Source organism: Perognathus longimembris, chromosome 28, assembly GCF_023159225.1.
Source record: "Perognathus longimembris pacificus isolate PPM17 chromosome 28, ASM2315922v1, whole genome shotgun sequence".
Taxonomy (NCBI): Eukaryota; Metazoa; Chordata; class Mammalia; order Rodentia; family Heteromyidae; genus Perognathus; species Perognathus longimembris.
The window spans coordinates 76,749,854-76,764,180 of NC_063188.1; the positions used below are offsets into that span (position 1 = coordinate 76,749,854).

General features: G+C 42.6%; 1 protein-coding gene across 1 annotated transcript; it reads left to right on the forward strand.

The window, feature by feature from the left end:
• Positions 1 to 257: 257 nt before the first annotated feature.
• On the forward strand, positions 258 to 12,463 carry Akap4 (A-kinase anchoring protein 4). The gene is made up of 6 exons (XM_048336536.1): positions 258 to 366; positions 2,859 to 2,954; positions 5,471 to 5,521; positions 6,614 to 6,715; positions 9,704 to 11,785; positions 12,308 to 12,463. Exons 1-6 carry the CDS (start codon positions 340 to 342, stop codon positions 12,461 to 12,463), a joined length of 2,514 nt encoding a protein of 837 aa, XP_048192493.1. The 5' UTR covers positions 258 to 339.
• The last annotated feature ends 1,864 nt before the right edge of the window (positions 12,464 to 14,327 follow it).

Below are 14,327 nucleotides of genomic sequence, written 5' to 3' on the forward strand. Positions count from 1 at the left end.
CCATTAGCATTAGCAAGAATGGAAAACAGTAAAAGGGGCTTTAGTCTTCTCATGACCCTGTCCCGACAGGATCAGTCGATTTCTGGGATACGCACATCTCATAGTGAAGGTCAGAGCTTGCAAACCACTTAAATCAACTAGAAGAATAAAGCCCATGACTTTATGCTGTCACTATCCTCTGTAGAAATAGTGATGTCATGAAGTTAAAAGTTTAGTACCAGCTTGCTGTTAAGGCTTTAGGAGAGTATGGAGAGTTGAGGAAAGATCTAACATCTTGAGGCAAACTGGAAGGGTCATCGCAGCATCCAAATCACCAGAAAATATCATCTAAAGACCCAAATGATTTCTCTCTGTGATACAACAAAGGTAGGGACATCTTAAGACTTCTTTTTTTTTTTTTTTTACCAGTTAAAGGGGTTTTATTTGGGGAAGAGGTGCTAGAGATTGAAGTCAGGGCCTCATATTCTGCTATCCCACTTAGACCATGCCCCAGCTGTTTTACTTTCAGTTTTTTTTTTCAGGTAAGTTCTCACACTTTTGCCCAGGCCATTATCAGACTATAATATTACTACTTCCACCTCCTGGGTAGCTAAGATCCCAGGCGTGCACTGTCACACTCAGCTCTGTTTTTGAGATAGGCTCTCACTAACTTTTTCCCAGGCTAGTCTTGCACCATGATCCTCTGATATCTGCCTCCAAAATAACAAATTAGTGGCATGTGGCACCATGCCTGGCCAAAGTGAGGGTGTCTTAATGATGAAGTGAAATCACAAAAGTTGCTAAGGCAGCTTCCAACTTTCATTTTATTTCATTTTATTTGTGATAACCAAAACAGACTTTGATCAATATTTCTGTTCCTATGTAAAAGTCAGATCTTTTTTGTAACACAACTGAGAAATTCAAAAAAGAAATAATCTAAAATGTAAAAATACTTTCATTGATAAAGGACTGGTAGGAAGTCTGTATGTGAAAAATGTAGTTCTCCACCAAAGTGTTTATTGATGCAATCAGATTTTCCTTGAGGTCTAGAACATAAAGGAAAGGGATGATTTTGAAAGGTCCTGAACTGCAGAATGTTTGTACCCTTCTAGACATAGTGGAAAAAAATGTGTCCTAAGCAGGCAGCCTAGTGTGCTTTAGATATGAAAAGGTTATTGAATTTGCCAGCATGCCACACCTTGGCTCAGGTTGCTATAGCATCGACATTGTGACCCAACAAACCCCATGACATACCGCAGGGTTAAAGCCAGCAAAGATCAGCCTGGCTCCTCAGTCTGGCCCAACAGCTGACGGGGGTGGAAGCCAGCTACAGGTGCCCAAGAACTTGGCACAGCCCAGTTCCATCTAAAGGGGCACATCTCCCTTCTGGGTGGCACAATTTCAGCCAAAAGTCCTATAGAACTTCATTATCAAGGTAATGAGTTGATACATTTTACATTTTATGTTTTTTTTAATATTTGAATTGAGATCGGATTCAAATCACATGTGGGACCTCTCTGTTCTCTCTTTCTCTATGCTAGTGTTCACTTGCTCTTTAAAAACAAAACAAGATAATTCTTTCACCTGAAGGAATTGGAAGCTGTTTTGTACAACTTTTTCAAGATTGATTTCATAGAGATTCTAGAAGGCAAAGCCCAAAATATATTGGGGATAGCCAAGTAGGAAGGGAATGTAGTATTATCATGAGAAAAAAAAAGCCATTAGGGGATAGCTGTTATAAAAGTGTAACAAGTGAGAAATGAGTGAAAGGATGAATGAAAAGGAAGGGAAAGAAGAGTAGAAGGGAGAGAGAAAAATAGAAAAAAAGAACAAAGGAGGAAGGTGAGGAAGGGGAGGAGAAGGAAAGGAGAGGGAGAGAAAGGCAACTGAGGGAGAGAAGAGGAAAGGAAGAAAATATGAGACTGTTTTGAAAACTAAAAGAAATAAAATCTAAAATTTGAGGGAAGCTAAGGGGAATGGAATATATAAGGGATGGAATTCAATAGCTCTCTGATACTTGGGAAAAATGAGTTTTCTTGTTCATTTCTACAAAGAAATCAAATTCAAGCCCCAGATACCAAACAAGTCTACTTAGTTCTTAATTGGTCTTACAAAGTAAAACTCTCTCACTATCTTTTTACTTTTAGCTCCAAATCAGAGTAGGAGGAAGCAGAGAGGCTGAAGGAAGTTGAGAGACATTTTTTGTCCTTGTAAAATTTAACTTGATTCTTGGGAATCAATGTTTGAGCTTTCCTCAGATAATTATCTCTTCGAGGTACATTTATAACTATTAGATTGAATTTTCTTGATATTCAGAACCTTCTGTGTTGGGAAAGAGTTAATTCATTCTGGTGGTAATAACCTTAGTCTTTCCAATGGCCCAGATTGATTTCTTATAGATATTTTCCCTAACTTCACTTACTGTAATGAGACTGGTTGCACTGTGGTTAACTACAATTAAAGGGGTAAAGTGAGCTCTTTACCCTTTGAAGGTATAGTGAGATTTTGTTATGGAATTGGGTAGAAGTGAATGACTAAATGTAATCCCCAAAGTCTTTTGAATTTCTTCCCAGTCTACTACTATTCCTACCTGGTGTTCTCTTAAGTCAGTGAGATACTACCATGGCTCCAAATGCTTGGTGTGGTAAGTCTAAATGAAAAGAAGCCACAAATTTTAGTAAAAGTTTTAATAATTCGGTGCCTCAACTTCAAATGTTTCGAGTGTCCTTCCCTACTGCTCACACCTTTCCCTATAGTTCTTAAATCAAACCTTTATAAAGCAGAGATGGAGTTTATGGCCCTTTCCAAAGAGCTTTATCCACGCTGACCCTATTTCTATAAATCATATATAACCATTTCAGATTTCTTCCTCTTTGCAGATGTCTGATGATATCGATTGGTTACATAGCCGCAGGGGCGTTTGCAAGGTAGATCTTTACAGCCCCAAAGGACAACAAGATCAAGAACGAAAAGTGGTAAGCACTATACCAACCAATGCCTACCAAGGAGTAGAAAAATTGGTTTATTAATACAGAAATACTGGGGTTCAAGATAAATTCATGGAGACCAATACAGTGATTTCTCCAAACACTGGGGACCGGTACACTTATACATCACACAGGGATGAATCAGGGGCGGGGCAGAGTGAGGAGTGATGTAATGGAGTTGGGGAGGGGCTTTAGGGAAGAGAGGGAGCAAGAGGAGGGAGGGGGAAAGAGGAGGGAGGGGGAAAGAGGAGGGAGGGGGGAAGAGGAGGGAGGAGACTGAAGGGAGAAGCCTTAGGGAAAGGAGGGGCCTGAAGGAAGAGGGGCTTGAGAGGAGGGAGGGACCATAGGGAAGGGAGGAGGACTTGAGGGGAAAGGAGGGTTCTGAAGAAAGGGAGGGGCCTTAGCAAATGAGGGGCATGAAAGGAGGGAGGGGCCTGGAGGAAGGGAGGGGCCTGGGAGAGGGGAGGGGCTTGAGAAAGTGGGAGGGGCTTGAAGGGAGGGTGGGGCCTGGAGGAAAGGAGGGGCCTGGGGAAAGGGGAGGGGCTTGACAGGAGGGAGGAGCCTAAGAGAAAGGAGGGGCCTGAGGGGAGGGAGGGGCCTGAAGGAAAGGAGGAGCTTGAGGGGAGGAAAGGGCCTTGGGGAGTGGCCTGAAGGGTGGGCAGGACCTGAGGGGAGGGGCCTAAGGTAAGGAGGGGCCTGAGTGGGGGAGGGGACGAGGGACATGAAGGAAAGGAGGAGTTTGAGGGGAAGGAGGGCTTAAGGTAAGGAAGGGGACTGGGGAGAGTGAGGGACCTGAGGAAAGGCCTTAGTGAAGGGAGGTATCTGAGGGAAGGAATGGTCCTGAAGGGAAGGCCTGAGGAGAGGGAGGGATATGAAGGAAAGAAAGAGCTTGAGGGAAGGGAGGGCCTGAGTGAAGGGGCCTAAGGTAATGAGGGGCCTGAGGAAAGGGAGGATGAGAGGAAAAGGAGAGGCTTGAGGAGAAATGAGGGAGCTGCCTGAAGGAAGGCAGCAGTTTGAGATAAGGGAGGGTATGGATGGGGCCTGAGATGAGAGAGAGACATGAGGGAAGAAAAGGGCTTGTGTAGAAAGGAGGGGTCTGAGGGAAGAAAGGGGCCTGAGGGGTAGTAGCTACTTGAGAATGGAGGAGAGGTCTAGAGGAGGTGGTGTCTAAAGGAAGGGAGGAGCTTGAGGGGAGGGAGACTGCCTAAGAGAAGGGGAGGGGGGCTGGGAATGTGGCTTAGTGGTAGAGAGCTTGTCTAGCATGCATGAAGCCTGGGTTTGATTCCTCAGCACCACATAAACAGAAAAAGCAGGAGTGGGCGCTTTGGTTCAAGTGGTAGAGTGATAGCCTTGAGCATAAAGAAGCCAGGGACAGTGCTCAGGCCCTGAGTTCAAGCCCTAGGACTGGCAAACAACCAAAAAAGGGAAGGGGTCTTGGGTAAAGGAGGAGCTTGAAGGAGAGGGGGTGCCTGAGGAGAATGGAGGGGACTGAAGGGAGGTCCTAAGGTAAGGAGTGGGTAGAGGGGAGGGAGGGTCCTGAGGGAAGGGATGGGAGAGACTAAAGGGGAGGAAGAGGGGCAGGAAGCGAAAGAAGGCTTAAGGGGAGGGGGGGACCTGAAGGAGGGGAGGGGCTTGGAGAAGGAGGGTCGGAGTAAAAGAAGGGGCTTGAGAAAGGAGAGGATCTGAGGGAAGGGCAGGACTGAAGGGGAGGTAAAAGTTTGAGATAAGGGGCCTGAGGGGAGATAAAAGGGGCAGAGAGGGGAGAAAGTGCTGAGGGGGGAGAGAGGCCTCAGAAAGAGGAGAAGCCTTAAGGGAGGAATAGGCTTAAGGAGAAAGGAGGAAGCTTGAGGTGAGGGAGGGGTATGGGGGGAGGAAGGAAGGGCCTAAGGGGAGTGAGGGGCCAGAGGAGAGGGAAGGGCCTGAGAAGAAAGTAGGGGGGGCTGAGAAGAAAGGTGGTGGGGCCTGAGAGGCTGGGAATGTGGCCTAGTGGAAGAGTGCTTGGCTAGCATGCATGAAGCCCTGGGTTCAATTCCTCAGCCACACATACAGAAAAAGCCAGAAATGGTGCTGTGGCTCAAGTGGTAGAGCACTAGCCTTGAGTAAAAAACCTCAGGGATAGTGCCCAGGTACTGAGTTCAAGCCCCAGGACCGGCACAAGGAAAAAAGTACTACATATTGTTTCTCAGTAAGTCTAGTTCCAGTACAAGCTGGGTTTATATCCCTTAGGTAAGGCAGCTCACTTCTCAGGGTTCACAACGTGTGGATATTATTTTTTGGACCTTTTTACATCATATTGGTGTTCATGTTTAGGAAATACAGCAAAGTTACGAATGTTTGTCCATTAATACTCACAATATTAATATTTATTAAGTACTTGCATATGTCACATTCTGCAAAAAGTTTTACAAACACTATCAATCATCACAACATTATGACCTCCGAAAGGAGAAACGATGGGCTTTCTCTAGAGTTTAATATAAATTTACCCTCCTAATTTGATGCAGATATGCTTCGTGGATGTGTCCACCTTGAATGTGGAAGATAAAGATTCCAAGGTGGGTATTTTCTGCTCAAAGTTGAAGGGGAGCAGGAAACTTCTGAGGATTAGCAGTGAAGTATGAGGAAAGGGGAAGGCTGTGCAGAGGGCAGAAAGAGGAAAATCAGGAAGAAGGCCACTATTTTTATGAGCTTAGAGTCTCTGGTTCTGAAGTTATTGTCATCCTTTGGGGTTTTTTGTGTGTGTCAGTATTGGGGCTTGAACTCAGGGTCTGGGCAATGTCCCTTGGCTTTTTCACTCAAGGATGGTACTCTACTACTTGAGCCACAACTCTACTTCTGGCTTTTTGGTGGTTATTGGAGATAAAAGCCTCATGTACTGTCCTGCCTGGGCTGCTATGGAACTGTTATCTTCAGATCTTAGTCTCCTGAGTAGCTAAGGTTACAGCCACGAACCAATAATGCCAAGCCTATTGTCACTCTTGATACCAAATCTCATTTCAGAAACCACTTAAATACTTGGTAAAGTTAAAATAAATCATGGAAGATAGCATGTGAGAAAAAAAATCTTTTAAAAATACAACCTATCCAAGAGTGGTGACTAAGCGAGTATGGGTCTTGGGAGTGATGGTCTTATAAGCATGTTGATACAAAGTAATAATTTATGGAAGGAATTTGTCTTTTTTCAAAGACTAGCATTTAGAAGCCTACTCTTGTGCAGAAAAAAATGGTAATAGACATAACATTCATAATCTAAAGTCTGGAAAAGCAACTTCATAAGAATCTCACCCCTAAGCTGAGCACCAGTAGTTCATGCCTGTAATCCTAGCTACTCAGGAGACTAGGAGCTGAAGATTGAGGTTCAAAGTCAGCCCCGGCAGGAAAGTCCATGAAACTCCAATTAATCACCAAAAAATAAAGCCAGAAGCAAAAGCTGTGGCTAGAACACTAGCCTTAACCTGGAAAAGCTCCGGCAAAATGCCTAAGCCCTGAGTTTAAGCCCAGGACCAGCAAAAATAAAATAAAATAAAAACCCTCACCTTTTAGCATGAGTGCTTAGAATGTTAAAGTGCTTGTCTAGCAAGTGCAAGAACCTTTGTTCAATCCCCAGTACAACCAAAGAAAAACAAATTAACCCTTTAATTTCATAGGGTGCTGCTGGTTCCAGGTCAGAAGGTGAATTAAATTTAGAAAATCTGGAAGAAAAAGAAATTATCGTGATCAAGGACACTGACAAACAAGATCGATCTAAGGTAGACTTAGCATCTGAGATTCTACCATTCCTAATTCCTAGGATCCAATATTGAGTCTGAGGACTCTGGTTCAGAGATAGTAAGAAAAGTACTGTTCAATAGGCCATCAGTTTGTATATTATGATATTCTAGACAACATAGGACTGAGGTCAACATTCAGGTACCTAAATACGGTAAGTTCAATACCTAGGTACTTAAAACATGACACTTATCAATCACAGGGTCTCAGAATGCCTTCTCCTCATCTCTAGATACTTACTCCAAACATAATCTTGCTATTCTTTACTCTAACAAAGATGTAATCTTATAATAGAGTGATGTGTTCTACATTGCCCAAAATCCTGAAAAGGAAGGAAGAGGAACATATAGTCGAGAGAACCCATAACAATGAAAAATTTAAGTACCTAGTTCTCATCTTCTTGTTCAAGGGAATCCCTCAGGCTGTAGAGCATCTTTGAGTTAGAAGCAAACAGATTTGCATGCCCCAGTCACATGCCAAATCCATTTGTTTCTGTATAAGTTTCAAGTTGTCTGTTAGCCTTTTGGTTTAAGGAAGGCACTAGTGCACACAAAAAAGCAGCCTTTCATTCCCACAAGCATAGAGTGGCTGGCATTAATATAGATATTCAGCTTCAGTGCAGAGGAGTCAACTGTTTTCTGTTCTGTATCTGTATGTTCATATGCTATAGCTGAAATATTTCTTGTCCCAGACACCTTTGAAATGAGGAGAGTAGCCCACCCCCAGGAAGAAAAATAAGTTATACAACATTAATACAAAAGGTTGGTCTCTTTATGACCTCATGTTTCCCAAATCTAAGTGTAAAGAGGGGATGAAGCAATGGAATGATAGAGCAGCAATACTTGGTAATGTTTTGAAGATTTGTGCATAGTACATAATACATTTAGCCAGACATGAATATACAGTCACAAAGCACAGAAATATATATATATATACATATATATAATATAAATATACAGGAAGTTAAAACAGATATCAATAACACGTTTACACTATTTAAAAGTGATCTAGTACCAGGGCACAGGTGGCTCACACTTGTAATCCTAGCTACTCAGAAGTCTGAAATCTGAGGGTCATGGTTGGAAACCAGCCTGAGCAGGAAAGTCATGAGACTTTATCACACATGAGACTTTTATCTCCAGTTAATCACCAAAAACCAGAAGTGGAGCTGTGGCTCAAGTGGGAGGCTCAGGGACAGTGCCCAGGCGCTGAGTTCAAGTTCAAAAAAGTAATCCAGCCAGGTACCAGTGGTGTACTCCTGTAATCTAGCTACTCAGGAGGCTGAGATCTGAGGATAATGGTTCAAAGCCAGCCTGGGAAGGAAAGTCAGTGAAACTCTTATCTCCAATTAACTACCAGAAAACCAGAAGTGGCTCTATGGCTCAAGGGTTAGAGCGCTAGCCTTGAGCTGAAATGCTCAGCCACAGCACCCAGGCCCAGAGTATAAACCTCATGTCTGACCAAAAAAAGTAATCCAAAATAATCCAGCTAAGTGTAGTGGCACAAGAGAGTCATGAGTGAGAAGCCAGCCTGGGCTGTCTTGCCTGTTTCAGGCTAGCCTGAGCTATATAGTAGGACCTTTCTTAATTAAAAAAAAAATGCCTGGCTACATGTAACATTTACAAACACATATGCATGGACAAAATAAATCTAAATACAGTGAGCATTCATATACATAGACCTATACACATATAAAAATATAGTCATGAGATGCAGTGACATGTTCACAAATGAAACACATGAACAATCATAGTCACATTCACACACACAATGCATAAAAAAACATATTAACACATAGTAACCATACAAATTCAGGTATATCTCAGCAAGTTTTATATCATCATACACAATAATGCTAACATGCATATACAAAAGCTTACCTAAAGTGATAGACTCACACACTTGTGTGATGCATTAATGAGCACTAATACAAATGAAATAACATCATTTATTCACACATATTTAAAGGTCCTGGAACATTCAACAGTGGCATACAAATCATTAAACACTGACATAATTTGTAGCATAAATTGACACACAATTTATCACTATCCATATTCATTATACAATCATCAATTTGCACATACCCATAAGACACATTCATGAATATATTATGTCATGATGGATAAAGTGAAGAGATTACTCAAATCCACACTTCCTTATCTGTATACTCAGAGACATACACAACCAAATATTGAGGTTCACAGACATGTACATATTAACATGGACATGTTAGCGTATATAGTAGACATGCACATGTATAATGATATCACCATATTATTCCAGCTGATTATACATGGTCATACATATGCACATGCACACACAGAATGGCACTCTTTCACACACGAGCAATACAGATGGACACATTTACAAATCTATTGTTCACACACACAAATTGCTTGATACATACATGTACACAAAACTGACGCTTTTTTTGTACAGGAACTTGGGCTTGAACTTAAGGCCAGGGCACTATCCCTTAGCTCTTACCATTTGAGCTACACTTCTACTTCCAGATGTTTGGTAGTTAAATGGAGGCTAAGAGTCTTACATACTTTCCTTCCTGGACTGGCTTCAAGCTTCAATTCTTAGATCTCAGCTTCCTGAGTAGCCGAGATTAGAGTCATGAGCCACCAGCACCAGGCTAGTTTAACATATTTTTTACATTGTGACAAACACATACATAAACTCAAACCACTGATAACAGTTGTGTACAGTTAAGTCAACAACGATATATACTCTTTTTTGTTATTGTTGGTTGAGTGGCTTGAACTCAGGACCTGGACACTGAGTTCATTTTGAGCCATTTTGAACCACAGCTCCACTTCCAACAACTGTACATTAATGTATAACACTGGATTTTATGTCCCATGCAAATTCCCTAAACTCAAATCTGTCTTTTAAATAAAATAGGGGAAAGTTGTATCCTACCCAAGCCCTTACGTATAGGTATTCTTCTCTTTTTTTAGACGGAGGGTTCAGTATGCCTATTCAAACAAGCTCCCTCTGATCCCCTCTGTGTCCTGAATTGGCTTCTCAATGATCTCCAGAAGTATGCCTTGGGTTTTCAACATGCTCTAAGTCCCTCAGCTTCTAGCTGTAAACATAAAGTAGGAAACACTGAAGGCGAACATTCTCATACCCCTGAAAACTGCTACAGTGTATATGCTGATCAACTGAATATGGATTATATAGGCAACGGACGTCTAGAAATGACAGCAGCCAAAAACACCAATAATAACCAAAGTCCCTCAAATCCTGCCAATAAATCTCCTAGCAGCCAGAGAGCAGGTAATTCCTCTGAAGGAGAATGCTCTATGGATGATCTTTCCTTTTATGTCAACCGTCTGTCTTCTCTGGTGATCCAGATGGCCCGTAAAGAAATTAAGGACAAATTGGAAGGTGGAAATAAATGCCTTCATCATTCCGTATTTCCACCCTCCTGTGAGAAAGGGAAAATCAGTCCTAGAAGTGCTGTTAGCAAGATTGCTTCTGAAATGGCCCACGAAGCAGTAGAATTGACATCTGCAGAAATGCGTGGACCTGGAGAAGAGGGACGGGACTGTGGCCGGAAAACCTTTCTGTACAGTGAATTATCCAACAAGAATAAAAGTGGAGAAAAGCAGATGTGCCCGAGAGATAGTAAAGAATTTGCGGATTCCATCAGTAAAGGGCTTATGGTTTATGCAAATCAAGTGGCATCAGACATGATGGTATCCGTTATGAAAACTCTGAAGGTACACAGCTGTGGAAAACCAATCCCAGCTTGTGTAGTCCTAAAGAGGGTATTGTTAAAGCACACCAAAGACATTGTGTCTGATCTGATTGATTCTTGCATGAAAAACCTGCATAACATAACTGGTGTCCTCATGACCGACTCAGATTTTGTTTCTGCTGTCAAGAGGAATCTTTTCAATCATGGCAAACAGAACGCTGCTGATATCATGGAAGCAATGCTGAAGCGTCTGGTCAGTGCCCTGCTGGGTGAGAAAAAAGAGTCAAAGTCTCAGAGTCTGGCATATGCCACTTTAAAAGCTGGGACACATGATCCAAAGTGCAAGAATCAGAGCCTTGAATTCTCAGCTATGAAAGCTGAGATGAAAGGAAAAGATAAATGTAGAACAAAACCAGACCCATGCAAGTCGCTGACCAGCGCTGAGAGAGTCAGCGAGCATATCCTCAAGGAAAGCCTGAATATGTGGAACCAAAAACAAGGGTGCCCCATCAAGATGCCTCCCAAAATATGCCCTAGTAAAGAGGACAAAAGAGAGAAGCTCAGCCCTTCCACTGATTCACTAGCTAAAGACCTGATTGTATCTGCCCTTATGCTGATTCAGTACCATCTGACTCATCAAGCTAAGGGAAAAGATGCATGTGAGGAAGAGTGCCCTGGTTCCTCAATGGGATACATGGCTCAGAGTACCCAGTATGAAAAGTGTGGAGGTGGCCAAAGTGCCAAAGCAGTCTCAATGAAACATCTTGAAACTCGTGGAGGTTGTGGACCATCTACATCTGCAAAAGAGAATCAACAGCTGGATTCACAGAAGATGGACATGTCAAATATTGTTCTGTCACTGATTCAGAAACTTCTTAATGAGAGCTCCTTTAACTGTGATGAACTATGTGAAGGCGAGAGTAAGCGTTGTGAACCCAAACCAAACAAACCTTGTACCTCCAAGAAACCGGACAAAGAAGACTGCTGCCCAGATAATCTAGAAATGGAGTTTGCTAGTGGAATGAAACAAATGAACCGCCAATTTATAGATCAACTTGTAGAATCAGTGATGAAACTATGCCTGATCATGGCTAAGTATAGCAACAACGGGGCTCTCGCTGAGCTAGAACAAGAAGCCTGCAGTTCCAGATGTCATGAAGGTGGGATGTCACAGAACTATCAAAATGCTTGTGGGCCAGAAGTCATAGTCAATAATCAGTGTTCAACAAGCAACTTGCAGAAACAACTCCAGGCTGTTCTACAATGGATTGCAGCTTCTCAGTTTAATGTGCCCATGCTCTACTTCATGGGAGATGAAGATGGACAATTGGAGAAGGTAAGCAATGGATCAAGGCACAAGAAAGAACAAAAGAATAGAATGACTAGGGGTAGGAAAGTCAGCTCAAGCACACCACGCACGCACGCACACACACATCCCACAGCTACATTAGATGGATTCCAGAAAAATCATTTAGCCAAATTATTTTCAATCCAGGAACTAAATCTATGTAGACAATCCTCCCTACCCTCAATCTCATGCTTTCTTAAGGGGAGCAGAATAACAGTAACTCTAAACCTTGACATAGCAATCAGCACAGACTAACTTAAGGACCTAACACCTGGTGAGAAATATTGGTAAACACAAGAATCTGTGATCCATGTCACTAGAGAAGGCTCAAGGGAAAAGAAAAGGAATGCCATCCATTCTGTGACACACTTTACTCCTTTAGAATCATGGGTGGCCAGGGGTGAGGGTGGGGGGGCTACGATGAGGGGGATTAAAAAGAGGCAGGGCTAGGGATAGATTCTTCCTCCAAAAAGCCTTGGAAGACTCAAACTATAACTTCTCTCTTCACAGCTGCCTGAAGTTTCAGCCAAAGCAGCAGAGAAGGGTTATAGCGTAGGAGATCTTCTTCAAGAGGTCATGAAATTTGCTAAGGAACGCCAATTGGATGAAGCCGTGGGCAACATGGCTAGAAAACAACTGCTAGACTGGCTGCTGGCCAACCTGTAAGCTGAGAACTCCAACTCCTCTCCATCTTACTCCTCCCCACCCCACACCCTTAGCAGCATTTCACCCCAGCTGGAGCCATTGCTACCATCAAGCAAACTGCGATTGTATTGCCCAATACATCTGAGCACTGCTCAAATACCGGGTGCCCTGCTGGGCAAGATCGTGAATAAAAAAAGAAAAAATTAAAAAAATTAAAATTTGTCATCATTCTCTCTAGCATGTGCTCTCTCTCTCTCTCTCTCTCTCTCTCTCTCTCTCTCTCTCTCTCTCTCTCTCTCTCTCTCTCTCTCGTTTGCTTCCCCCTCCCCCAACCATGGGGCTTGAACTCTGGGCCTGAGCTCTGTCTTTAAGCTTTTTTTGATCAAGGTTAGTGCCCTACCATTTGAGCCACAGCACCACTTCTGACTTTTTCTGAATAGTTTATTGGAGATAAGAATCTCATGGACTTTCCCGCCTGGGCTGACTTCAAACTGTGATCTTCTGATCTCAGCTTCCTGAGTAGCTAAGATTGCAGAAATGAGCTATCAGCATCCAGCCTGTTATTTTTTTTTTTAACACTGGTGATAATGTTGGATTTTTTAAGGACTCAAGACAGGTTATAACACAGGTACAAGTCCCTTAAGTAATCATATTAGTCCAATCTCAATTCTCAGCCAATTTAGAACTGGAAGAACACCACACTTAACCTGTGATAATTCCCTTTCCAAAAGCATGGATATCAAAACCTTTCTTAGTGTGGATTACAGGCTCATGCCTATAATTCTAGCTACTCAGGAAGGAGGCTGAGCTCTCAGGATCACAATTTGAAGCCAGCCTGGGCAGGGAAAGTCCATGAGACTCTTATCTCCAACTGACAATTAAAAGACAAGTGAAGGGCTGGGAATATGGCCTAGTGGCAAGAGTGCTTGCCTCATATACATGAAGCCCTGGGTTCGATTCCCAAGCACCATATATATAGAAAATGGCCAGAAGTGGTGCTGTGGCTCAAGTGGCTCAAGTGGCAGAGTACTAGCCTTGAGCAAAAAACAAAAAAAAAAGCCAGGGACAGTGCTCAGGCCCTGAGTCCAAGGCCCAGGACTGGCAAAAAAAAAACAAAAACAAAAACAAAACAAAAAACAAAAAAACAAGTGAAGCTGTGGCCCAAGTGGAGACAGGGAGTAAAAAAGCAAAAATGCTCAGGGACAGTACCTAAGCCCTGAGTTCAAACCCCAGGACTGGCATAAAGAGAAACAATAAATGGAATTTGAAGTGTGGCTCAGTTGGCAGAGCACTAGCTAGTGAGCCAAAGTGTCAGGTACCAAGTCCGGGACAAGAGCGTATGGATGAGCTATCTCAGACTACAAACAAGTTGAAAAAGACATTCCTGGCCTTGCCATGTGAACACTCACCCCCCCCCCACACACACCTCTTCCCAGTTCATGGCTAAATGCTACTCAGAATCACAGTGGAAACTGACCTACCCCAAAGTGTGAAATAAAGCCACCTTCAAGCCATTTCAAGTAATTTCCTTCAATTAATAAATTTCATTTTCTAACAAAATATTTCCAAAAACACAAAGGTATAGGATGGTAAGTTCCCTGTGAGTCCCCAAAATCTCCTTTGGAACCAATACTAAGTTTCTAGATCTATTCTGTTCTTTTAGTTTGCTTCTTGCTAGGCATAAGAACTTAGCAGGCTTAGATCATTTTGTTTTGGGAAAATCTAGTTTAAAAATTACACTGTTTTAGCCAGGCGCTGGTGGTTCACACCTGTAATCCCAGCTACTCAGGAGGCTGAGATCTGAGAATCAAGGTTAGAGGCCAGCTCTGGTAGGGAAATCTGTGAGACTCAACTCCATTAACTATTATAAAAAGCTAGAAGTAAA